The sequence below is a fragment of the Lycorma delicatula genome, chromosome 13 (genome assembly GCF_047948215.1).
Source record: "Lycorma delicatula isolate Av1 chromosome 13, ASM4794821v1, whole genome shotgun sequence".
NCBI classification, from domain to species: domain Eukaryota; kingdom Metazoa; phylum Arthropoda; class Insecta; order Hemiptera; family Fulgoridae; genus Lycorma; species Lycorma delicatula.
In genome coordinates this window covers 10,071,535-10,099,502 of record NC_134467.1, presented here as the reverse complement: position 1 = coordinate 10,099,502, position 27,968 = coordinate 10,071,535, and the positions used below count along the sequence as shown (strand labels likewise).

General features: G+C 31.3%; 1 protein-coding gene and 1 long non-coding RNA gene across 7 annotated transcripts in view; one reads left to right on the top strand and one right to left on the bottom strand.

Moving 5' to 3' along the window:
• Positions 1-1,034: 1,034 nt before the first annotated feature.
• LOC142333804 (uncharacterized) lies at positions 1,035-26,355 on the bottom strand. 5 transcript variants are annotated; one of them, XM_075381332.1, is made up of 5 exons: positions 26,149-26,355; positions 13,245-13,532; positions 12,967-13,114; positions 10,343-10,468; positions 1,035-3,299 (listed from the first exon to the last, which is right to left on the bottom strand). In XM_075381332.1, exons 4-5 carry the CDS (start codon positions 10,415-10,417, stop codon positions 2,571-2,573), a joined length of 804 nt encoding a protein of 267 aa, XP_075237447.1. In that variant the 5' UTR covers positions 10,418-10,468; positions 12,967-13,114; positions 13,245-13,532; positions 26,149-26,355; the 3' UTR covers positions 1,035-2,570. The 5 variants fall into 5 exon arrangements, with proteins under 5 accessions (XP_075237447.1, XP_075237448.1, XP_075237445.1 ...); XM_075381333.1 differs by having other exon boundaries at positions 13,245-13,527; XM_075381330.1 differs by having other exon boundaries at positions 13,245-13,302.
• The window catches only part of LOC142333806 (uncharacterized), a 67,718-nt gene continuing 59,126 nt past the window's right edge, over positions 19,377-27,968 (top strand). The window contains exon 1 of one of the 2 annotated variants that reach the window (XR_012758708.1): positions 19,377-19,442. This is a non-coding gene — a long non-coding RNA (uncharacterized LOC142333806). The remainder of the gene's footprint in view (positions 19,443-27,968) is intronic. The other variant, XR_012758710.1, reaches the window with a different exon arrangement.

The window sequence follows — 27,968 nt, the reverse complement described above, 5'->3', positions numbered from 1 at the left end:
GAGAATACATCAGGGTGGTTTAGAAATGGAAGATCTTGTGCGGAACAAATAGTATGTGTAAAATTAGTAAGCTGCATAAATTATAACCTTCTTACCCTAACAAATAATTTCCATTGCCTTTTCTAAAGATTAATTTATTTTCAATTATCAGAAAGAGAATTTAAATTACCAATAAATAATTTAAGCATCGTAAAATATACGTTAATGAGACCGTTGAGTCAGATCCCTTTTAATTGTGTTCTAGATAGACATCAAAGAATGGAGGAAAAACAATGAAACTAAATGTGGTAGAAAAAAAATTGGGTTACAAAAAGGACAACCTAGGAAGAAATTGTTTTGCCTTTATGGAAGATAAGGCAATAATTGCAGACAATTTTGAAGTAAGAAAAATTCAAATAGAAACATTAAAATAATCGCAGGAAAAAAGGATTATATATTTCCTAAAAAAAATACAAATGTTTGACGAATATTAAAAATAAATCAAAATCTCTAGAAATTAATTATCACAGATTTAAATGAATTAATTCATCAGTCAAAAAAAAATCTGAAATAAAAATCCCTCAAAATATATAACAAAAAATTTGTTAAAGAAATGTATAAGAATACTAACAGTGCCAACAGAGGATTTTTTATTTTAAAGATTCTTAATTTTTTTGGGAGGTTTTAAACTTGTTGGTTAAAAAAAAAATTAAACATTTTTTACATTTTCCGACAGTATATATACTTTTAAAAACATGTCTAAATTTCCACAAATAAATTCATAATATTTTAGAGGTTATAACAACGAAAACTAGTAGAGATGCAAATAGAATTTCTGAGCACGGTGGAGAGACCTGCCATCTCAAGTCTCTGCCCTCTTACTGTTTAAGATTTGCGGCTCCCATCCTTACAAAAAAAAAAAATCTTTTTTTATTGTGAACAGAAGTTCACTATTTAAATGAATAGAGACATACATTTCAAAATGTTAGTTTTTGTTTATTTTCAAAGTTATGGAGTATTTTTAATTATGCTTGTTGCTGCAAAAGAAAAAAACATTATTTTTTAAAAATAGCTTTTATTTAACTAATAAACAAAAGGAAACAAATTAGAAAAACCCTCTAAAAAGTAAAAAAATAAGAAATCAAATTGAGAATTTTAAACAAAAAAATATACTATATTAAGAAATATAAAAATGAACTGAAAAGTAAAAAATGAATTATATAAATATCTGATAAATAACCAATAAATAAATGTAATAATTATTAAATTTTAAAATTAAAAGTAATGAAAATATTTCGTTAAATAAAAGCATGGTGCAGTTTTTATAACAACATTTTCGAATAAGTATTTATAGACATTTGCTGTATTTTAAAATATATTTTTTGTTTAATGAGGTTGTTTGGTATATGTATATACTTTATTTATCTGCAATAAAATTACTCGAGTGTTAATTCTTTGACGGTTCAAATTTGCACAGAGATGACCTTTAAGGATTAATAAGATTAAAAATAAAAATTAAATTTAGAAATCTTGCACAAAGTTATTACATTTTGACAGTAATCTGAAAAATTATTAATTGTTATCGTTATTATAATTGTAATCGTAATTATGAATTCGTTAAATAAAAATTCATAATTAATTAAAATGAAATGTTTAAACGTGAATCAAATTTCATTGATTTTCATACGATAGATCAAAAGATATAGCAGTTGCAAGATTTGATTATAACTAAAGCAAGCAAGTTAAATAAAAGCTTATAAAAAGAGGAAAATAATTCACAACCAGCAGATAACAATAGACATTTTTAAAGAAATTGATACTTGAAAGTAGCACTAATTTTTTTACATGTATGTTAGTAAATTAAAAGCTAGTAAAGATTTTGAGGTCAATATTGATAACAGGCACAGCTTGTTTGGTTTTAATATTTGAAAACATTACTAAAATGTATGACACACGATGTGAAGTTAAACTTAATATAAAATCAGAATGAGGCTTTTAGATTCATTCAAGATCAGCGTTATTTGAGAAAAAAAAATGTTCAAGAAAAACACATATAACTTGTGATTACACAAGTCTCACTTGAGAACTTTATACAACTTTTTACACCAAATTTTCTGACTGTCATGGTTCTGGGGTTAAAATGTACATACTCATCATATATTATAAACTACAGTAATATACAAATCTGCATTTGAGGCAAACAAGATAGAAATTCCCCGCCTTAAGTTGTAAAAATGAGAAAAATGTAACATTACATTATAAACATAAGAAAAATTTTGTCATATTAGTTTTAAATTATACACATATGAAAGAATGCTATTACTTTTTCCTTAATCAATTTCTTAAAAGGTCATAATTCTCTAATAAGGATATTGTTAAGATGTCTTTCCAAAATATAAATCTGATTAAATGATTTTTGATAAATGTTACAAATATTAATTTTTTTCTTTATGTGGAAATTAATATGTTTTAAAATCACAACTGCAATTAAAAGACTTTTCCAAAATTTACATACATACTTTTTCCTTTTGGGATGCAAATTAATACGCAACTTTTAATTAGAAAAATGATTAAACATCTTCTGACAGAAGTTATAAATTAATTTTTCTCTTCTGTATGAATATTAAAAGATGTCTCACTAAAGAATATTTAGTATTAAATGACTTTTGACAGTATTTACAAACATAATTTTTCTCCTTAGTATGAATATTTAAATGTGATATTAAATTTGAACTATGATTAAAACACTTCTGACAAAAGTTACAAATATAATTTTTCTCCTTAGTGTGAATATTTAAATGTGTTTTTAAAGCAGAATTATCATAAAAAGACTTCTGACAAAAGTTACAAATATAATTTTTCTCTTTTGTATGAATATTAAGATGTCTCACTAAATGAGATTTACTATTAAATGACTTTTGACAGAAGTTACAAACATAATTTTCCTCTGTTGTATTAATATTAAGATGTCTCTTTAAAACATTTTCAAAATGAAATGACTTTTGACAAAAGTTACTATTATTTTTTTTCTGTTTAGTATGAATATTAATGTGTCTCTTTAAATAACAGTTACATCTGAATCTTGCAATATTACATCTTTCATTGCAATATTCACAAACCAATTTCCTTCCTTTCTGCTCGAGCAACTTGTTTTCACTACTTATATTCTCAATTAAATTTTTTATCGTTACATCACCATAAGCATAATTACATTCACTGGAGTTTTCACTTATAATTCCATCATTTAACGAATTATTTATGCTCTTACAAGTAATAAAATTCTTGGTACTTCCCTTGATAGTTCCTTTATCCATAGCAACCTGCAAATTAAGTTATTTTTTGTTATAATTATGAATTAATAAAAAATTATTTCAATTACAATAACATTAATAAGTGTTATCTTTCAAAAAGCCACAAAATATGTATAAAAAATTGAATAATTTTAACATATATTCATAATCAACATGGTATTGAATATTAATTAATCATCGAGTTAACTTTAGTATAATAAGGAATTTTAGTATGTTTATAATCTTGAGTGAAACTTTATTATCAAATGCATGTTTTAGGAAAACCAACAAAACTAACTATTTATAACAGGTATATATTTATTACTTCTACATTCATATTGATCAGATCTACAAACCCACACATTTTATATACACGATGTCTGGGGTAAAGGTATCTAAAACTAATGGCCTATATTTAGGAAACCAGTCCTTGAAATCTCTTACAACATAAGCTCAAACAACACGATATATCCCTAAGATTTGTTCAGTATACTCTCAGATTCAGCAGAATACACAAGTGCAGGCAAGCCGACTCCAATGCAACTGTCAAGATACATGCTTTGGTGCATGTTTTGCAACTTCAGTGCTTGCTTTGGTTAGTAATTTCAATTAGTAATGCATGTTCAATAGCTTGTACAGCTTTTAATTAAATATCAATTCTCCTACATCCAAGACATCATATTCCCAACATATGACTTCAAGAGATACTGGAAGCTTGGTTTCACAAACTGGAAATCAAAAGGTTTTTTTAGCTACAAAAGACTGTGAATCAAGTAAGCGATGCACTCACTGCCAGTCTAGGTAAGTCTATTAGGTGGTCTAGTTATGGACTGCAAATTCCTCTTTCTACTGTTCATGACATTGGTAATAAGCACTCCATTTGCAAGCGTACAAGTTACAAATACATCACATTAAACCAAACGTTCGCTGCCAATATCAGTTTGTAGCAGAGGTAATCATCATATTGAAAACAATCCTAATTATAATGATATTTTATTTAGAGATGAGGCAACTTTTCATACATTTGTGATAGTTAAAGACACAATTGTCAAATTTGGTATAGTGAAAACACCACACAGGAATAAAAAATGAATGAGACATACCAAAAGTCAGTATCTGTTATGATGAGAAAAGATGGCATTCATTGGGCAGTTTTTTCATGAAGTCCACTGTTACAGGGCACACGTACCATTATATGCTTACGAACTTTGCTGTTCTTCAGATTCCTGCAGGATTCAGTTTCCAACAATATGGTGTTCCACACCACTTTTATCGACATGTACCTAAATAACACTTACCCGGATGTTAAATCAGACAAGGAGGTCCTAGTACATTGCCACCTACATCTCTTAGATATCACTCCTCTGGATTGTTTTGCTTGAGGGTTTATTAAAAGTTATAACAAAGAAAAATTTGAGATTTGAACATATTAAAAAAAAAAAATTTTAAAGGTGTTGCTCTAACAATGCCGCAGTTGCTCCTAAACACATGGCAAGAGTTACATTATCGTCTAGGCGTCTGATGAGCTAAAATAGGTGCATACATTAAAGCTGACTAACCTACATTAAAATTTTGAGTTTAATAATAAAAAAAAAAGTTGTAAAAATTATTACCTGGTTTTCTTAATACAATTTGTACTTTAGGATACTTTTAGTCTGGACACCCTGTAGATTATAGTGTATGTATTGTACATATAAGTAAATAAATATATATATAACTAAGAAAACATTATTTATAATATATAATTACAATAATATAATCTTGTATTATAAGTATATAAGATTATAAAATAAAAGCATCTCTTACAAATTAGCACTTTTGTGGTACACACCTCACACATTTCTACACACCTCGAATCCTTTACAGGAACGATAAAATCCTTCACAATAAAGCGATGTAAATTATACATTTTGCCTTTAGATTCTTGCCGATTTAAATCTGAAACCGTACTATGTAACAACATATGAGAACTAACCGTAACACCTTAATTAATGCAGATTGACTTCTCAAAAACATTGTTGATATCAGATACACCCGATATCTACACTTTTTTGTCAGATGAGGGACATGGTTTCATTTATCAAGACTAGTGAATGAATTTCCTGCAGTTTCTGGTGACATATATGGAAGGAAACAATTTTTGTTACTGTATTGTCAGTACAAAAGTCTTCTGTACAATTTTCAAGAATTCTTTACTAGATTAAGATTGTGGATAAAAACTGTTGTTGTTTAATGTGCAACACATTGTTTCTTTGTCTTGATGGAAGAAGCCAATGTGTTGCACATTAAACTCATTAGTATACATTCATACAGCTTTTACAGTCAGCAGAGGACAATAGCCTCTGTTCCCAGATATGAAGGATTAGAGTTTATAAATATTGTTTAGTTTTACCTAATATAAATACAGAATTAAAATTTATTTTACTTTCATTTCATTAATAACATTTTATTTCACAACTATGTTTCATCTGTATCACGTCCATCCTGACCCTGTAGGAATAGACTCCCGCCATGTGATGATTCTGGTTGCAATGTCACCCTCTCCATATTATCCCTACAAAAAACCTATCAATAAGTCTTAAACAAGACTGACCAATGAAGCTTACAATAAAATAAACCACACCTAATAGGAAAGGCTGAGTTCAACACACACCAGCATGAATAAAATAAAACAAAAACATAAAACAGAACGTAGCAAAACATAAATAGAGAACACGAGCAGAACATAAAACATGAACACTAATACCAGTTGAGCTGACAATAAAATAAACTACACCTAATAGGAAAGGTTCAGTTCAACACACACCAGCATGAATAAAATAAAACAAAAACACAAAACAGAATGTAAAAAAATGTAAATAGAGAACAAGAGCAAGAACATAAAACATGAATACTAATACCATAACAAGAACATAACAGAACAACAAATGGAAAACCCAAGGGGGAATCTACTCTACACACCTTCAGCAATCCTTTCTTTTACAAGAGATCCCATATGTTCTTCAATGATGGTCCATTCAGCCTGGTTTTTCCAATTTTCATGGAAGTCCAACGTCGATCTGATAACATCAAGCTAACAAATCACTTCTGTATGCTTCATATCACAGTGAAACATTCATAGAAAACATAAACGTAATTGTCCAGCGCACCACATTGTAGACATAACACGGAATCAACCAGGCCAAAGCAAGCCAATCTGCCCCTAAACATGCCATACCCTGGAAGAAATTGCATCACAAATTTTTTGATCATACCCAAAAGGCGCCCTGCAAACCAGCAACATCAGGAAACAGATCATGCCCATCAACTGTTTCACCCCATCTTGCCTGCCATTAAGGATAGCCCTGTTGCTCTATATTCCAAACTTTCTCTGAAGTCAACTCTCCTGACTTCTCAGCAACATATCACTGTTGCTCCTCTGACACAAGATTCACTCCAGCAATCACCAAGATTGACTCATGTCATCATATGGTAGCCTCCTGTCAATGTTAACAGCAAGACGTATTGGGTCTCAATCAATAACATATCCCAATAACTTTTAAATTTCATCTTTTTCACCCAGACAGGCGCTGCATATAGCGTAATTACCTCATACACACCCTTATACAGCGTACTCATGGTCTTAAAATTAAGAACCCCATCAGGATTGATCACATGTCGAATACCACAGAAACCACAGAAGGTACTACAAGCTTTCTTTGCGACATATTGTAAGTGCTCCTTGAATCAAAAATTCCCATGAAGAAACACCCTGAGGTACTTTTGAACCTGAATATATTTGATTCGCTGGCCTGGCATCAAAATATACGCTTGCTACCAAATGGACTTTTAAGGAGTATCATCGTGGTCTTTTCCAAGCTGAACATCATCTTATGTTGATGACCTCACGGCTCAAGCATCCTGCATGCCCAAGTGGATCTGAATGCAACCTCCCTTTGTGAGGACTGTTTGACCAGCAGCAGCCTGCCATCAGCATAAGCCACCACAACACCTGCTGGACAACCTATGCCTCAGAAGAGAATCAAACTCTACCACCCACAACAGAGGGTCCAACAAACTGCCCTGGAGACAACCCTTAGACAGTGTCTTACTAATTTCATGGCTGTTTCCACAAAGCACCACATCTTGATGAAATGAATGTCATCTGAAATAACTTTGCAGAACTTGCAACTCATTTTCAGTACATCCTTGAGGATTTTCAGTAACATCACAAGGTCAATCTCTCATTCACACGAAGATACAGAACCTTCTCAAAAACTTTACCGTGAGCTGACAGCAACGTCAAGGGCCTGTAAGAGGCACAAACAGTAGCTTCCTTGTCACCGCATTTAAATAATAATTTAACTAATCCTTTCTTCCTCAAACAAACTGGGAAATACCCAGCAAACAAATATCTCCTGAAAACCCATGTGACAGTTCTGACACAAACTCCAACACAGCAAACAAGAAGCTCCACTGTTATACCATCAAAGGAAGGGGCCATAACCTTTCCAAAACTACAAATAACCTGACACACTTCAGCCTCGTAAATTTCCGAAGATAAAGCATCCCCATATACATGAGCGACCTCACGACACACCAGTAAATATACGCAGACTCACCGTCTGCATTATCATCAGGCATTAAAACAAAGCTGTTTTTGTAACATTTTACTTTTGTCTAATATAATTCCATGCCAAGTTGAGAGAGTGGACAGAAGAACATCCTTTCTACGTTTGTGTCCCAAAACTCTATATACTACTCCTCATGGGTCTTTATTACCTTTCTTTTCTTTCTTTTTCCTGTTTAGCCTCCGGTAACTACCGTTTAGATATACTTCAGAGGATGAATGAGGATGATATGTATGAGTGTAAATGAAGTGTAGTCTTGTACATTCTCAGTTCGACCAATCCTGAGATGTGTGGTTAATTGAAACCCAACCACCAAAGAACACCGGTATCCACTATCTAGCATTCAAATCCATGTAAAAATAACTGGCTTTACTAGGACTTGAACGCTGGAACTCTCGGCTTCCAAATCAGCTGATTTGGGAAGACGCGTTCACCACTAGACCAACCCGGTGGGTTAGGGTCTTTATTACCCGGTGCTGCACAAAAGAACGCCATGAATCTCTTTTGGTACTACATACCTTGTAAAAGTAATAATTCCTGCGCTCTCTATAATTAGCAACAAGTATGGCCCACCATCCAGGATCACATTTTCATTGAGATGCTTGAGATGCCCTTCGTAAACAACAGACAGACTGTTTCAAATTAGTATATTCCTTATTCGACCAAACACTAGCCTCTATCGACTGGAACTACAGGGTATAGAGCACTAAGCAGTGTCAATAAAGGACGCCGATAATTTTTCTGCTACGTTATCCAATTCCAAATCATTGACACTCCAAAACTTAAGAGTCTAACCGAGAGAGAATCCACAAATTTCTTCGCCTCTTTCTCTTACAATCCACTCTCACATCAGACTTACCAATCTTTGAAGAATCAGTAATCACTTTGAAAGTATTTTCATCATCTGCAACTACCACAAGACCCTTCTTTGTTCGTCTTATTGGTTGAATCTTCAGGTTCGACTTCTTACTGCGAAGGACTACCTGAAACTCATCCTTCAGGTCTTTACTAGTTTTGCTAGATGTCACTTCATTCATATTGACAAAAACCACTTCTGGCTGTCATCAGGACAGATTAGCTTCACGTCTCCTTTACCACCACCTCTCTTGCTACAACAGCCTTAGCAGCCAACATCTCTTATCCCTCAGCCAGCGCTGCTACAACTGACTTAAAATCCCTCACTTTAGGAAGAATCCTATCCTGCACACTTTTGGAGGCACTCCTTTGAGTTTCCAATAACTGAACAATTAAATCATAATTCTCCTCAAAGGCTCGCACTAAGGTGGCAAAGGTACCTGCCTTTCTAAAGGTTTTCCCTGATTCTTGAACCAAAACCTTAACCTCTTCAGCCCAGGTCGATGGCTCATCTTGCGACTTATCCTCCCTAGAAGAGGAGGAAGAGCCACCAAGCTGCAACACCTCACCAGGTTTAACCCACTTGGGTTTACCCTGTTTCTTAATGTCAGCTGTGTCAGACATACCCTCAATCAAGAACCACTATATAGTGAACTAAATGGGTAAACCCTCAAGTACAAGAAATTCGCACCACTTAACTTGGATTGACTACATGAAAATTTAGGTAAGAAAATTTTCACGTAAAATCTCAGATTAAGTTCAATAGACTTACCAACAATCGTTATCTTTGCCAAACAAAGTGGGTGCACAATAATAAACACACAATACAAATGAAAACTATCAACACAAAACATAAACAAAACAAACCATTGCCAATGTGACAACAGCTGTTCAAATTAAACAAATGTATGAAATTCAAAATTAACAGACCACAAATTATTAAACATAACAAAAACCAATAACAATAAATACAAACTGAGTAACAGACAGTCCCTGTGCCAGTAGAGTAGTTCAAAGAGAATAAACTCACCCACTCCAACAGATTGCCTAGATAACCTATCTAGGCTACCTATGTAACCAAAAATTTGAAATAAAATACCCAAATATAGAAACCAAAAACAAATACCAAATCCTTACAAACAATCTAGTATAATAATTTCTGAATATTTTCAGAAACATCACAAATGGTAACCAAATAGGCGGAACCCACACAAACCAGACTGTTTCCGCTGCATTGCATGTTTAACTTCTGTATCAGGTCCGTTTTAAATTGCTTACCTGATAAAATATTTAAATATTACAACCGGAACAATTAACAACAAATCACACAGAGCTTATTGAAATGTGAACTATATCAACAGATTGTAATACATACATTTAAATTATCACCAAATTTTCAAACAAAAATTTTGCTCCCACACGCTGATAATTAATTATTTATACACAGCATAAGCCAGTATTAATTAAATAGAACTAATAAAAATAAAACAATTTTTTTTTATAACAGAACACATAGAAGTAATATAATATACATACATACAAATACACACACACACACATATATTTATTTATGAAATAAACAAGAGAGAAATCATGTTTAATACTTACATGACCTGGATGAAACCCCATCTCTTCATCTATCTTCATTGTGCGTAAATCATTTATTTGTTCATTGGTTCTCATATTAAGATTAGGTTGTGATGCAACATCATCATTCAATAAGATCTCAGATTCCTTTAAAAAAAAAGATTAATATTAGATATTAAAATATTAAATCATTTCTTTTACTCTTATCTGCTACTTAATAATACCATTATATAATCATAAAATTCAATTTAAAATAGATATTTTTGGTAACAAATATTATTAAAGATTTACAATTGCTAAAAATGACACAAAAATCAAGAATTAAAGACAGAAATAGACCAAAAAAAAAAAAAAGTTGTTTTAATAATTTTTGTATAAATATGCTATCAATGGAATATTACAAAAGTTGGTACTTACGTATTAACGCCACCGCAGCTACAGCTTTATTTAAAATCAAAGTAGTCAATCGGATTTCGGTGGAAAATGGGCCGATATAGAGTTTAACATAGATTCAAAACAATCTCTTTATTAATTTTATAAATATAATTTAACCAAACTTAACTAATTAACACTGTAATTTTTTGAGTATTTATTTAATAAATTCAGTAATTATTGCAATTATTTATTATTTAAATAACAATAAAATAAATAAATACTCAATTTTAAATAAAGCTGTAGCTGCGGTGGCGTTAATACGTAAGTACCCAAAAGTTATTAGAAATATATACAGTTTTTACTTCCTTAATCTGTAGGTTGCAATTTGTTTAACTACAGAACAAAAAAAGCAACACCACCAAGACCAAATGAAACACAGATGATATGTAATGAAAAGATAAATAGTAGAGGCCCCAATTTTCTAGACCTCAAACTAGCTGGACTTTTTAAATTCAGACTAGGCAATTTAAAAAAAAATAAATACATTATTTTAAAATTTTAACACTATTTCAAATAGATCTTTGCTTCAACGGGAAGTTTTTTTATAAATCTTTATTTTACTGGGTTTTTTAACTGACTTTTTTGCAATTCATTTACATTTAGCAAAAACATATATAGATTTAGGCCTATGTCATTATAAAAGCAAATTTCTACAGATTGCACTTTTTCTAACATAATATTGTTTACTTTTAACCATATTAATTTTTTCTTACTTTGTATAAATTTTACTGAAAAAATTTTTATTTTTACTTAGTGTTACCCATTAAACATTAGAATATGTCTAGTATAATATGATAAACCTTTTTTTAAATTATACATATTTGGTATTGCAAAGGTCCATTTGGATAGTTGATGAAAACTAGTCGGGTTCCTCTTTCAGTTGCACTAAATCTACTTACTATAATAAAAAACAAAAAATGATTCTACAAAGTAAATATGTTTATGACATTTTGTATATTTATAAAACAAAAATAAATTGTATCTAATTCACTCACCACACACACATACACTCACCACAACAGTGCAGCCACAGTTAAATTATTATTAATATTAGGTGACTTTAATAAACCAGGTTCTGCATGGGAAAACATCAAATACATTTCTTTAGTTAAATGTTATAGTGCAATTTAAATGTTAAAAATGCTGCTATTCACCTTACAGATTATTCTATAAATTGTAATTTTTGACAATCATATATAATATGCTAAACTTTTGCGTTAATTTTCCCGATATAGTTTTTTCTAATCTTACTGATGTCAATGTTAATATTTCTTATGGTGAAATTTTTATCATTACATCATTTACCTTTAAATGATAATGTTACCTAATATTTTGAATTCTAATCTTAAATCTTATAAATACATACCAGATAACAAATACATAAATTTTGTAAGATTCAACATTGACAAAATGAGAGTTTGATTCTAGATAATATTTATTTATTTTTTATGTTCACCAAATAGGCCTGAAGCTTGTGTGCAGAACAAGGACACGGAATTTTGCAAAGTAAAAAAAATACAATGCCTGACTGGGATTTGATATTGATCATGATATACAAATTTTTTCTGTTTTGTATAGTTCCTGAACAAAATGTATAGTTCCTGAACAAAGATTTTTGGGAGGTAAATTTAATTACACAAACAAACCTGTGTGTATAAATGGACGATACTGTTGATGCGCTAAATGATTGCTCTCAGCTTGATGCAATTTATATTGGTTTTTTTTTGTGCTCTTCATGGAGTTAATATTAAATAATTTATTAGAAAAGATGCTGCATGTGGATTTTTTTTTGCGTTACCCATAAACATTAGAATATGTCCAGTACCATATGATAAACCTTTTTTAAATTAAACACATTTGGTACTGGATAGATCAATATTTAGTTTTCTTTTTCTGTTTAATTTTGATTTAATTTAATAATTTTCTGTGTATATTTTTTATGACGTTCACAACTATATAACCTAGAAATTACTATATAACCTAGAAATGATTAAACAATTGTCTGTGAAAACAAAACTATTGTTACTTATTACGTACTATTATTAAAAAAACAAAAACTATAAATAAGTAAACTACACAAAAAGGACTTCATAATTTTTTCTTTGAAACTGCATTTTAAAAGAATAGAAAAAATAGAAACCTCAGTTAACAAAAAATACATATTTTGCATTAGTAATCATTAAATATTAATATTAGCGTAATTAACTTACATCGAATAAACAAGTAACGATTATCAACTATCGACAATTAACTTGCTATAGTTTTAATTCAACTAAGATAACTCGCAAACAGATGATAACGGCAAATCAGTCGGACCGACGATGCCAACATGAATTTTAGTAGTACTGTATGTAAATGCTGAAATATAAAATGACTTTTTATAGTACAATTTAAAAAAAAATCCAAAAATTATTACATTATAAAACAGCGTCTTAAATAGCTTAAAATAAAAAGAAGAAATGAATAAAAAAATGTTTAGCGGACTTACCGGTACTGCTTAAATGTGTGGAAATATACTTAGAGAAGACGTTATCGAAATTATCCACCTTTAAAAGAAAACACAAGTTTTATATCAGTTAAGTTAAAAAACTCGACTGCCAAAAAAAAAATGTCCCGGCAAGAGCAGATCATTACACGAAAGTGTTATGCAGAATTCCAGAGCCCCTAATATATATATATATATATATATATATATATAGCCTATGACACTCCCAGTAACATAAGAATTCCAATGCGCTGTCATACATCTAAATCAGTTCGCCGTTGAACTGCTACACTGAAACAAACACGTACATATGTACACCGTAAATATTTTAATACTTCTTGGGCAGTCATGTAATATGTATAGATTTATTCAGCTGTACCAAACTAATATTTATATTTACTTAGAATATTAATAAGCGTCAATAAATAAATATATATATAATTTTTTTTTTGTAGCCTACACAACTCCGGTAATGTAAGGATTCCAACATAGTGTCATCCATCTAAATCACTTCAGCCACTGAGCCGCTATGGTGGAACAAATATATACACTCACACACCCTAAATACATTACAATCCATTTTGAGCAGTCGTGTAAAAACTAAATTAGCATATGCTTAAATAATATTTTGTCAACTTTTCATTATTTTTAGTGGAGAAAGGTGATCATCCAGAGATTGTTACAGATTGGCCTTCACCATAAATATAATGCTGCGGGTTCTTATCAACTGAACAATCCCATTGAAAAATCTTACACTCGTAATATGAATTTTTTCATTATTTTTAAATATTGTTAAATAAATATGTCTACTTATTTATTGTGGTGGCAATTTGGCAAATCTGTCAAACAGATAAGCATTCTTGGTTTTCACTTGCCGCTCTACCTGAACCAGACTATTGAGGTGCTATGTAAGCGTACCTTAATTTTTATTTCTTTGTGTGGTCCCCACATTTGGTTTTTATGCTGACTGTGGGTACCATCAGTTGGATCCGGCCATTTTTTTATCATAACTGGCGACCTACAGTTTGCAAGCACCTAGGCATTTTGAATTCATTTTATGGAAGGAACACGGTTCGATTAATCATTTAAATTACCCTCTTAATGTTTCAGTCAAGTCCTTTTCAAATGAATGCTTACTTAGTCTCTAACAGATTTTTCTGAAAACTCACTTGTGTAAAAAATGTCCAAAGTTTTATCTTTGCATTTTGCATGCATGATTTCATCAATCTTAACAAATTTATCCATACACCATACCATATTTTTAACATAATTACTGGTTACAGGGCTAAAATAAAATTTCACTGTGGTACATCGATACATTTCATAAATCCTATCAAGCTATGTTGATTTCCCACTCTAGATTAACAATTTCTTTGCTCCAGCAATATAGGAAACAAAGCATTGATAATAATCTGTCCTTCAGAACTATTTCCTACTTTAAAAACACTTTTGAAACAATTTTTCTTGCTGTATTGCCTAAACAGGTATAGCTTGAAGTAGTCTGCAAGGATGATTATTTCCATACATGATATTTGTGTAAACAATATACTGTTTTTGGAGAAACATAAGAACCAATGCCACTTAACAATTTACTTATTTCTGGATTATAGATTATCACGTGACAAATAAAATCAAAATAAAGATAACAGTAAGTATGTTATTTTTTATATTAGCTTGTTGTACTTGGGGATATGTTACACATGAATTTAACAAGATATGCAAGGATAAAATGTAAGGTGAAAAGAAATTTAATCTTTGCCAGGAATCAAATACAAACTACTACACTAAAGTGGTAAGAGGGGACACATCTGTCCCTGAGGGTAGCATCTGGGGATGTCAAATCAATGTTATATAACTTCAGAATGGAATGTTTTCCCTGCTTAAATGCACTTACAGTTTCATTTTGAAATTAATGTTTGTCTATTCGTAGGTTAAGATATGGAACAAATTTCAAATTATACTCATTCAAAACATAATGAATAACAATCATTAAGTTCCAAAATGAATCATGATGGAACTTGATCGGTTATTAATTTTATATTTCTATTTTTTACAGATATTCAATAAAATGAAATGAGGGCAACAGAAAAAAATCAAGTTGAGCAAAAGGAAGACCCAAGACGAAGAATATGTGAATTCAAGCAAAGTTCTGACTGCTTGAAAAAAAAAATTCTTAATTATTGACATCAAAATCAATAGGGGTTGTAATGAGAATTACATCTCTTGCTCTACTAAAAGCCTTGGAAGAGAGAGGTAGAGTAATGAGATTGATTCAAAACAGCCAGATTTAGATAAAATGGAATACCAAGGTTCATCAGAAGATTCTGAAGAAGATTTGGATGATGATTTACCTGATCCGGTTCAACAAGACAAGCCAAAATATACAAAAATTGTAGATGATGTGATTCACCTTCAAAATTTTGGATATATGAAGTTTAATCAGGCATCAGGAAAAGCAATCATGTCAGACACACTTTGCATAGAAATAGTACAAAGAGGTAAATCTATTTTCAGAATAGAGCTGGGGCTTTTACACAAATCAGTGACTTTGTTATGATTTACAAAAAAAATTACAAAAAGGAGGTACGGTGAGTTGATCTTCATCGGTACATTCCTCTGTGAAGGGTGCAGCATTTTGTTTTTTGTATCTGCTTTTCCCATCAAAAGATGCAGTCAGTAACTGTTCTTCTCTGGAAACTGAAAATGGTTTATATAATTGAAAAAAACAGACAAAATTATTGAACATGAGAATTCTCAAAGGTATTAAAATTCTTTCACAACGTGAAAATAAGACTGATAAAAAAAGGTTTAATAGTTGCACAGCTTCAAAATCACATTGTTAAAGAGAAAGAGAAATGTTAACAAGTATTTAAAAGGTGTAACCCTGCATAGAATATTTAGCCAAACAAAATTTGCCCATAAGAGACTGCAGAAAAAGAAACTATCACTGAAAGTGAAAAACAGGAGTGACAGAAACACTGGAAATTTTATAGAAGTTCTGAAGCTTGTTGAAGAGTTTGACCATGACCTTTTATACGTAGAGCAAGCTTGAAAAAACTGAAATCAGTTTTGACTTTCTTTTACATACAAATGTATACAAATATGTATGCAACTAATGAAAGTAGCTTGAAGCAGAGATGCATTTTTATGGGCAGGTTGGATGGCTTGGAGATGTTCAGTGAAATAATGGACTGGAGAATGCTACTCAACACAAGGGCTGATGTTAAGATTTCGACACCAGCGGGCCTGCTACACTTCATCGTGTAGTTTGGGGATAATGTATTTCCAAATCTGGAAGCCGGTCTTCAGATCTTACTGACTTACAACATCCAGTGCCAGTTACGAAAGGTTAAAGTTAAAACTTATCCTGCCTACCTGAGATCATCAGCGGGACAGTTAAGTTTTCAGCCTTGGCTTTGCTGAGTGTGAAGCGGGAGGTTACCGACAATAGCGTAAATTTGAGAAACTAATCAATAAATTTGCAGCAGTTGAGACTAGGAGCATGTTTATTTGAAGTTATGTAATTATATCTAAAGTATTACATCAAACTACTTCTTTCACTTTATTTTAATTTATCAGGTCATGACATCCAAAATAATGTTTTATGTTTTCATAGTGTTATATTTGACTAATATTTTATATAATATAAAATAATTTATATATTAAAACAATTATATAATAGCATTCATAATTCTGGTTTAATTTTTCATAGCAGGTGATTAATTGAAAAGTTACTGCATTTATTATTCAACAGCTATCAGTCCCATCGTATTTTTATTTGCAGACATGTACAACATTCTCGTGGGGAACCTTTTTAAAATTATTTTCAAACAGGTGGAATCCATCCTTTCCGCTACACCTACCTCAACATAAAAATCTTAAATGGCAATAGTTACATTTAATTGCATTAATTGACAACCCAAAAAAAATAATGAACTTTGGTGAAAAGGAAATTAAAATCTGCCTAACCCTTCGCTTGGAAACTCGGAAACAATTAGTTGTAGAATGTTGAAAATTTGGATTTACAACTGTTGTAACATCTAGTTGTTCACCTCTCCTTTTGATTGCAATCAACTAAATCAAACGTGTCCAAAAAGGCCAAAATCCTAAACATTTGGATTTTGACCTTTTTCTAAAAAAAAAGCCCTCATTGAGAGCTTTTCAACAATACATAATAAGTAGTACTTGTTTTCATCGGTTCCAGAGGTATAGCCAAATAAAGTTTTAATTAATAAAATATTTGGATCTTACAAGGAAAAGGCACATCGTTTCGAATCCGACTTCATGTTCATATATTTATTTTTTTCTAATTTAAATATAATTAATAAATGTGAAGAATACAGAACAATTAATTTAACTAGTCATGCATTAAAAATCTTAACTAGAATTCTATACAGAAGAATTGAGAGGAGAGTGGAAGAAGTGTTAGGAGAAGACCAATTTGGTTTCAGGAAAAGTATAGGGACAACGGAAGCAATTTTAGGCCTCAGATTAATAGTAGAAGGAAGATTAAAGAAAAACAAACCAAGATACTTGGCGTTTATATACCTAGAAAACGCATTCGATAACGTAGACTGGAATAAAATGTTCAGCATTTTAAAAAAATTAGGGTTCAAATACAGAGATAGAAGAATAATCGCTAACATGTACAGGAACCAAACAGCAACAGTAATAATTGAAGAACATAAGAAAGAAGCCGTAATAAGAAAGGGAGTCTGACAAGGCTGTTCCCTATCTTCGTTACTTTTTAATCTTTACATGGAACTAGCAGTTAATGATGTTAAAGAACAATTTACATTCGGAGTAACAGTACAAGGTGAAAAGATAAAGATGCTATGATTTGCTGATGATATAGTAATTCTAGCCGAGAGTAAAAAGGATTTAGAAGAAACAATGAACGGCATAGATGAAGTCCTACGCAAGAACTATCGCGTGAAAATAAACAAGAACAAAACGAAAGTAATGAAATGTAGTAGAAATAACAAAGATGTACCAATGAATATGAAAATAGGAAGAGAAAAGATTATGGAGGTAGAAGAATTTTGATATTTGGAAAGTAGAATTACTAAAGATGGACAAAGCAGGAGCGATATAAAATGCCAAATAGCACAAGCGAAACGAGCCTTCAGTAAGAAATATAATTTGTTTACATCAAAAATTAATTTAAATGTCAGGAAAAGATTTTTGAAAGTAAATGTTTGGAATGTCGCTTTATATGGAAGTGAAACTTGGACGATCGGAGTATCTGAGAAGAAAAGATTAGAAGCTTTTGAAATGTGGTGCTATAGGAGAATGTTAAAAATCAGATGGGTGGATAAAGTGACAAATGAAGAGGTATTGCGGCAAATAGATGACGAAAGAAGCATTTGGAAAAATATAGCTAAAAGAAGAGACAGACTTATAGGCCACATACTAAGGTATCCTGGAATAGTCGCTTTAATATTAGAAGGACAGGTAGAAGGAAAAAATTGTGTAGGCAGGCCACGTTTGAAATATGTAAAACAAATTGTTGGGGATGTAGGATGTAGAGGGTATAGTGAAATGAAACGTCTAGCACTAGATAGGGAATCTTGGAGAGCTGCATCAAACCAGTCAAATGACTGAACACAAAAAAAAAAAATATTAACCTCAGATTGTGGAAGTTTTACAAAAAATAATAACAATAAAAAATAAAAATATGAAAAAATCAGAAGTTATTAGTGAAATAAAATTTTGTATAGTTTCCGGTTTTAATTCAAAAATTTTTGTGGAGATTAATAATTAATTATTAATAAATCAATGCAAGGCTATATTATTAAATGAATTTTTTATATAATAAAGGAATAATTCAGTTTTCATTGCTTAGATTTCAAATTCTAAATCTAGAAAGATTGTAGTCGCAAACATGAATAAAACTAGAATTGAAAATAAAAATGGGTTTAATTCAAAAGAAATAATGAATAAGTTTTTGTTTTTATAAAAATATTTTATTTACGGGTCTCTAAATGAAGTAGGCACTAGTTTTTTTTTGCAGCCAAAGTGACAACACTGCAGAGTTACATAAACATATAGTTATATGAACAGCTGATTTATATTAGGTATAAATCTTTTTAGTATATTGTTGCAGTATATGAGATGTTAACAAACTTTTCTTGAAATGAGTTTTTCTTGTGCGTTACAAAAATGGGTGATACTAATTATGAGCAACCGTTGTGCAATTAAGTTTGTATACTTATGTATTTAGTTTGTTAAAATATGTATTTAACATTAGTTATAAGAAGGTATTCATAAAATATGTATTTAACATTAGTTATAAGAAGGTATTCATAAAATATGTATTTAACATTAGTTATAAGAGTGTAGCTTACGTAAGTTATGTTCGGTTAGGTTATGTTGATACAAGGTTATGTTGCACCCAATCTGGTTGGTCTCGTGGTGTACTCGTCTTCCCATATCAACTGATTTGGAAGTGAGAGTTCCAGCTTTGAATACTATATCGTAGATACCGGTGTTCTTTGGTGGTTGGGTTTCAATTAACCACACATCTCAGGAATGGTCGAACTGAGACTGTACAAGACTACACTTCATTTACACTTAATGCATATCATCCTTTGAAGTATTATCTGAACGGTAATTACCGGAGGCTAAACAGGAAAAAGAAAGGCATGGCATTTTCACACACGCTACAAATGATTCATCTCATCCTCTGAAGCAATACCTAACGGTTGATCCGGAGGTTAAACAAAAGAAAAAAAAGGGTTTTTTTTGTCTTCTTTTTTTTTTTTTGTCTTCAGTCATTTGACTGGTTTGATGCAGCTCTCCAAGATTCCCTATCTAGTGCTAGTCGTTTCATTTCACTATACCCTCTACATCCTACATCCCCAAAAATTTGTTTTACATACTCCAAATGTGGCCTGCCTACACAATTTTTCCCTTCTACCTGTCCTTCCAATATTAAAGCGACTATTCCAGGATGCCTTAATATGTGGCCTATAAGTCTGTCTCTTCTTTTAACTATATTTTTCCAAATGCTTCTTTCTTCATCTATTTGCCGCAATACCTCTTCGTTTATCACTTTATCCACCCATCTGATTTTTAACATTCTCCTATAGCACCACATTTCAAAAGCTTCTAATCTTTTCTTCTCAGATACTCCGATCGTCCAAGTTTCACTTCCATATAAAGCGACACTCCAAACATACACTTTCAAAAATCTTTTCCTGACATTTAAATTAATTTTTGATGTAAACAAATTATATTTCTTACTGAAGGCTCGTTTAGCTTGTGCTATTCGGCATTTTATATCGCTCCTGCTTCCTTCGTCCATCTTTAGTAATTTTACTTCCCAAATAACAAAATTCTTCTACCTCCATAATCTTTTCTCCTCCTATTTTCACATTCAGCGGTCCATCTTTGTTATTTCTACTACATTTCATTACTTTTGTTTTGTTCTTGTTTATTTTCATGCGATAGTTCTTGCGTAGGACTTCATCTATGCCGTTCATTGTTTCTTCTAAATCCTTTTTACTTTCGGCTAGAATTACTATATCATCAGCAAATCGTAGCATCTTTATCTTTTCACCTTGTACTGTTACTCCGAATCTAAATTGTTCTTTCACATCATTAACTGCTAGTTCCATGTAAAGATTAAAAAGTAACGGAGATAGGGAACATCCTTGTCGGACTCCTTTTCTTATTACGGCTTCTTTCTTATGTTCTTCGATTATTACTGTTGCTGTTTGGTTCCTGTACATGTTAGCAATTGTTCTTCTATCTCTGTATTTGAACCCTAATTTTTTTAAAATGCTGAACATTTTATTCCAATCTACGTTATCGAAAGCCTTTTCTAGGTCAATAAACGCCAAGTATGTCGGTTTGTTTTTCTTTAATCTTCCTTCTACTATTAATCTGAGGCCTAAAATTGCTTCCCTTGTCCCTATACTTTTCCTGAAACCAAATTGGTCTTCTCCTAACACTTCTTCCACTCTCCTCTCAATTCTTCTGTATAAAATTCTAGTTAAGATTTTTGATGCATGACTAGTTAAACTAATTGTTCTGTATTCTTCACATTTATCTGCCCCTGTTTTCTTTGGTATCATAACTATAACACTTTTTTTGAAGTCTGATGGGAATTCCCCATTTTCATAAATATTACACACCAGTTTGTATAATCTATCAATCGCTTCCTCACCAACACTGCGCAGTAATTCTACAGGTATTCCGTCTATTCCAGGAGCCTTTCTGCCATTTAAATCTTTTAATGCTCTGTTAAATTCAGATCTCAGTATTGTTTCTCCCATTTCATCCTCCTCAACTTCCTCTTCTTCCTCTATAACATCATTTTCTAATTCATTTCCTACGTATAACTCTTCAATATATTCCACCCATCTATCGACTTTACCTTTCGTATTTTATATCGGTGTACCATCTTTGTTTAACACATCATTAGATTTTAATTTACGTACCCCAAAATTTTCCTTAACTTTCCTGTATGCTCCGTCTATTTTACCAATGTTCATTTCTCTTTCCACTTCTGAACACTTTTCTTTAATCCACTCTTCTTTCACCAGTTTGCACTTCCTGTTTATAGCATTTCTTAATTTCCGATAGTTCCTTTTACTTTCTTCATCACTAGCATTCTTATATTTCCTACGTTCATCCATCAGCTGCAATATATCGTCTGAAACCCAAGGTTTTCTACCGGTTCTCTTTATTCCGCCTAAGTTTGTTTCTGCTGATTTAAGAATTTCCTTTTTAACATTCTCCCATTCTTCTTCTACATTTTCTACCTTATCTTTTTTACTCAGACCTCTTGCGATGTCCTCCTCAAAAATCTTCTTTACCTCCTCTTCCTCAAGCTTCTCTAAATTACACAGATTCATCTGACACCTTTTCTTCAGGTTTTTAAACCCCAATCTACATTTCATTATCACCAAATTATGGTCGCTATCAATGTCTGCTCCAGGGTAAGTTTTGCAGTCAACGAGTTGATTTCTAAATCTTTGCTTAACCATGATATAATCTATCTGATACCTTCCAGTATCGCCTGGCTTTTTCCAAGTGTATATTCTTCTATTATGATTTTTAAATTGGGTGTTGGCAATTACTAAATTATACAAGTCGGTCCCCTCTTTCATTCCTTTTGCCCAGCCCGTATTCACCCACTATATTTCCTTCCTTGCCTTTTCCAATGCTTGCATTCCAATCTCCAACTATTATTAAATTTTCATCTCCTTTTACGTGTTTAATTGCTTCATCAATCTCTTCGTATACACACTCTACCTCGTCATCATCATGGGCGCTTGTAGGCATATAGACGTTAACAATCGTTGTCGGTTTAGGTTTTGATTTTATCCTTATTACAATGATTCTATCGCTATGCGTTTTGAAATACTCCACTCTCCTCCCTATCTTCTTGTTCATCACGAAACCTACTCCTGCCTGCCCATTATTTGACGCTGAGTTAATTACTCTAAAATCACCTGACCAAAAGTCGCCTTCCTCTTCCCACCGAACCTCACTAATTCCTACTATATCCACATTTGTCCTACCCATTTCCCTTTTTAAATTTTCTAGCCTACCAACCTTTTTCAAGCTTCTAACATTCCACGCTCCGACTCGTAGAATGTTATTTTTTAATTTTTTGGTGACCCCTTCCTTAGTAGTCCCCACCCGGAGATCCGAACGGGGGACTATTTTACCTCCGGAATATTTTACCAAGGAAGGCGCCTCCATTATTGCTATGTGAAAATGCAGAGCCACATTTTCTTGGAAAAAAAAGCAGCTGTAGTTTTCCATTGCTTTCAGCTGTGCAGTACTCAGAGGACTGAGTGATGTTGATACGGCCGTTTAAGTCGTCCTGACTCACGCCCCTAACAACTACTGAAAGAGCTGCTGCCCTCTTTCAGGAATCATTCCTTAGTCTGGCTCTCAACAGATACCTCTCCGATATGGTTGCACCTTCGGTCCAGCTACTCTGTATCCCTGAGCACTCAAGCCCCCTCACCAACGGCAAGGTCTCATGATTCATAGAGGAGGTTGTCTTCTTTATGTGGCCTATAAGTCTGACTCTTCTTTTAACTATATTTTTCCAAACGCTTCTTTCTTCATCTATTTGCCGCATCACCTCTTCATTTGTCACTTTATCCACCAGTCTGATTTTTAACATTCTCCTATAGCACCGCATTTCAAAAGCTTCTAATCTTTTCTTCTCAGTACTCCGATCGTCCAAGTTTCACTTCCATATAAAGCGACGCTCCAAACACATACTTTCAAAAATCTTTTCCTGACATTTAAATTAATTTTTTATGTAAACAAATTATATTTCTGACTGAAGGCTCGTTTCGCCTGTGCTATTCAGCATTTTATATCGCTCATCCCTCTAAATAATTAATTTTTAGTATACAATAAAATCGTGGCACTTTTAATTTATTATACTGAAATTTATTCGTCTTCATTAGTTCTAAGCTTTCTATAAAGAAAAATTATTTATTTATTTTAGCGATAATTTTCAGTTTATTAAATTTTATTTATTTTGTGTGTGTGTGTGCGCGCGCGCGCATAATACCGTAGGGTGTTTGAACAAACATACATTTGTTGTGGTTTTTTTTAATTCTTTCGCCCAAAGTATATTTTTGTTAAAACTTTGTAATTACAAGAATTACTGATAAAATGTTAGACGATTTTTTCTAAAATATTGATTAAATTTTTTTATGTCTTTTCGTAAGTGAAAAAGTATAGGACGATTTTTCATTAGAATTACAACAAAAACTTGTTAACGTTAAATTAAAAATATAAATAAAATTTAACCTCTGATCTAACGATTTTTCCTAACGAGAAGAAAAGAGTCAACGTACATAGAGCTATTACAATTCGCAGCCAAAGGCACATAAAGAAGGTGATGATTCCATTCCGACCCTGGAATGTTTTTTTTCATCACAGTCGATAACGTGTCCGTTACTATTTGGTTGAATGGGAACTGTACATCAGTACAACCACTTTTAATGAGTTTCATTACGATTCGAACCTGATATCCTTGAATTAAATACTCTAAACTCTGCCACTGTACACGCGAAAATTTATCAGAATAAAGAATATTTTTTTTTAAATTTCAAACTTCAAATATCGAACGAAACTTCAAATATCGAATTAATGCACGTTCAATTAATTATAATAAAGTATTTAATTAGATGGTTCGCAATTAACCGGACTTCTAATGTTCATTTATCCGAATGCTGCGTTGCTTTCAATTCCCCCCCCAAAAAAAATAATTTTTAATAACCAAAATTACGTTTAAATGTCTGGATGGAAGTAATTATTTTGGAAACAAATATATATTTAACATTCGATTATTCGGATCTTCATGATTTGTTTATTTTTAAGGCAATGTCCAGAACATTTTAATATCATTATTTATTTTTGTTGCTTTCTTTACAAGCAAAAGATTGTTTTTTATTTTTTGTATTATTCCTGAGCATATATTCATTTATGAATAATTAACAACATAACTGAGATTGGTATATAAACGTTAAGCTGCTTGGGAGTCAAACCCAGGAGCTTTCAGTAGATCAGTATATTTTTGACAACGCTACCGATGGGAATGTTTTCCTTTCTTGCTTAGCATTCATATATATATATATATATATATATACACACAACATGCTTCACTCTCTTTTAATTATTGTATTTCATAAGATTAGGTTTTTTTTAACAGAACAAATAATTTAAATGATTTTTTTATTGTGGTTGGTATATAATAAGTAGAATACAGCGGAATTGAGTAATACGTCACTCAACGACGCATAAAAACAATGGCATAATTACCTTTAAAAATATGTGAAGTTATTATGTTTATAAAATATATATATTTAGAAAGCGTTAATGAAAATCATTTAGCTATATAACATTTGTACATATTAATTGAAGATGCAGAATATTCAAGTTTTTTTTTATAATTAATCATTAAAAGATCATTAACTGATTAACATCGGTTCTGTAAAGTAAGATATTTAATTTTATTTTGAATGAATAGGTTATTACCTATTAAATAGTTTTGTAATTTCTTAAAAAAGTTATCGGGAAGTAAAATGAGGCTCTTGTAAACTCGTATTGTGCAGCAAAAAAAAATCTAGTTCTGTTAATTTTACAGAGGTGAATAATTATTTAGGAATGTTACTACTCTTTTCAGTACAAATAACACACATTCTTTCATTTAAACGAATGAATAGAAAACATAAAAAAAATAAAATTATCTGTAACAATATTTTTATGCTTATTTATGATTGCGAAAAGTGAACATTGTTTCTCTACAAATTATTTTGTAATTTAAATACACCACTTTTCTTTAAAAATTATTCATGTAATTTGTGATAAAATTGCTAAATTAAAGATTGTTAATTTTTTATCCATTCGATGGCATAAGTATGTTTGCCTGTTAAACAGAAGGCCCCGTGTTTGATTCCGAGTAGGGTCCCTCCTAATAACGAATCAACCTTCAACTGATGATTTTATTTACTGATCCGACTTAAAAATTAATATATCTAAAATGAGATATGATAAATTTCATGTTGAAAACCTCTTTCTAACACATGAAATACACTTGGCTTACATCAGTAAATTTATATACAATAAAGTTTACTTCCCTAGTTAATGGCCAAATAACCTATATAGCCAAGCATATAACGCATTTCATTTTTATTTGTTTATTTTTGCGATTCTGGTTCGCAACCATTTAGAACTATTTGGATATATTGTCAACAGATAAAGACAGTAAATAATTATTAATTTATTTTGTAAAAATAAATGAGTGTAAACTGAGTTCTAACATTTTTAATCTAATAAATAATTTGAATACAACAAATGGGAATTATTGTTTCAAAGATGTTATAATATTCCGTAATAATATTAATTAAAAAAAAATAAAACTCACTTTGTCAATAATAACAGACGTGTCATACAAAAGATATAAACTGCATGACGTTAACAACTGGATTAGGTTACGTTAAAAAAGAGTGAATATTAACTCGAGGCACTAACTGAATGCGTATGCGTAATCAATCTATCTACCGACAATTTCCCGCCAGTCCAGTACTAGAGTTCCTGGCTTGATTAGTTATTTCTCTGTTTGCACTCATTATGTTTGCCTGTCTTCCCCCCACTACGGCGCGACCGCCATCAACAGACATCTTCTAACTAGTACATTTAAACATTTACGTAATGAAAAAATTATTCCATCTAATTTTTTTTTTAACTCACCATCTCTGTTTACACTGTCTGTCTTCTCCCCACCACGGCGCGACCGCCAACAACAGACATCTTTTAACGAGTACTTTTAAAAATTAAAGTAATGAAAAAATTATTCCATCTAATTTTTTTTTTTTTTTTTTTTAACAACTCACCATCCAGCACATAGGTTGTCTAATATTAAATTAGTTTTACTATATTGTTATTATTTATCAGACTTGACGAACTTATAATTACATAAAATATTAAAATATCTTTTATAAATGTGCACTAAAACAGCCAGCGTTATGATGACATTTTTACTTAATTAATTATATCTAACAAACTGTTATGTATGTAATCAAACTCATTTCGTACATGTCAATACAGACCTGCAAGCGCATCAATAATTTTTGTTTAGTGTCACTACTTTTTTTTTTTCTAATCAGGAATTAAAAAAACAGGGCATCTTTTATGACATAATTACAAAAATCATGAATGGTACGTAAGGAGGTAATGATTAATATTATTTCTAAAGTTCAAAGTTAACATATCTAACCGACTTCCATATTTTACAGTTCAGCAACATTCAATATTCAAATCAAATGGATGTGTGTGTACGCGCGTGCATACACGTACACGAATCTACTTATAAATGAACTTTAGTATACACGTAAAGCCTAATTTAATTTTATTTAGATCTTTTAAAATATAATTCTTTGTTTTTAAATAATACTTGGCTATCAATGAATGAAACACTTTAATCCAAAGATTCTATTAAGCGACATGAAATTAGATTTTGTTGGGTCTCATTTTCATTTTTATAATCTATTTTGTCACCTCCGTAATATAAAAAACAAATGATGTACTGAAGGTTTTGGGTTCTATTCTCGGCTTGGACACTAGCTTATATGTTTAATGCTTGTTTGAATATTGGCTATTAAAAAACGGTTACTCAAACGATTTTGTCCGGATTTTTTCTCAGCTTGGAGACAGTTCACATATAATATGCTTATCCGAGTATCGTCTTTAAAAAGCACTATTCATGATCTTAAAGCCCCGGGATTGACTCTTGGTCGCTACAAATAATTACTTGCGTAATGCTTCTGTCTCAGATTGCTTATATTCATGTGAATATTAATTACGGAATCGATTTGTTCTTCACAGTTCAATTTTATTTACTTAAGTATCATCTGTAAACAAGTTTGATTAATATGTTGGAAAGAACCGATTGAAACGCTAAAGGTCTCGGGTTCGATTGTCAACTTAGACATCAGCTCACAAATATACAGTTTAATCAGATTAAAAAAACTAAATGTATTGGGTTCCACTCTTTGAATTAGCGAATTTTTTTTTAATATCCTCATTTTTAATTTGCATATAAAGATTACAAATTCAAAAATAAATAAATAAAAATAATCAGACGGTGAAAGCGAACGAAAGCGAAAAGTTGAACGTTTTATCTGATATTGTTGACTTTATTTAATTATTTTATAAAATAGCAAACTCAATTCTGCTCTATTCTGG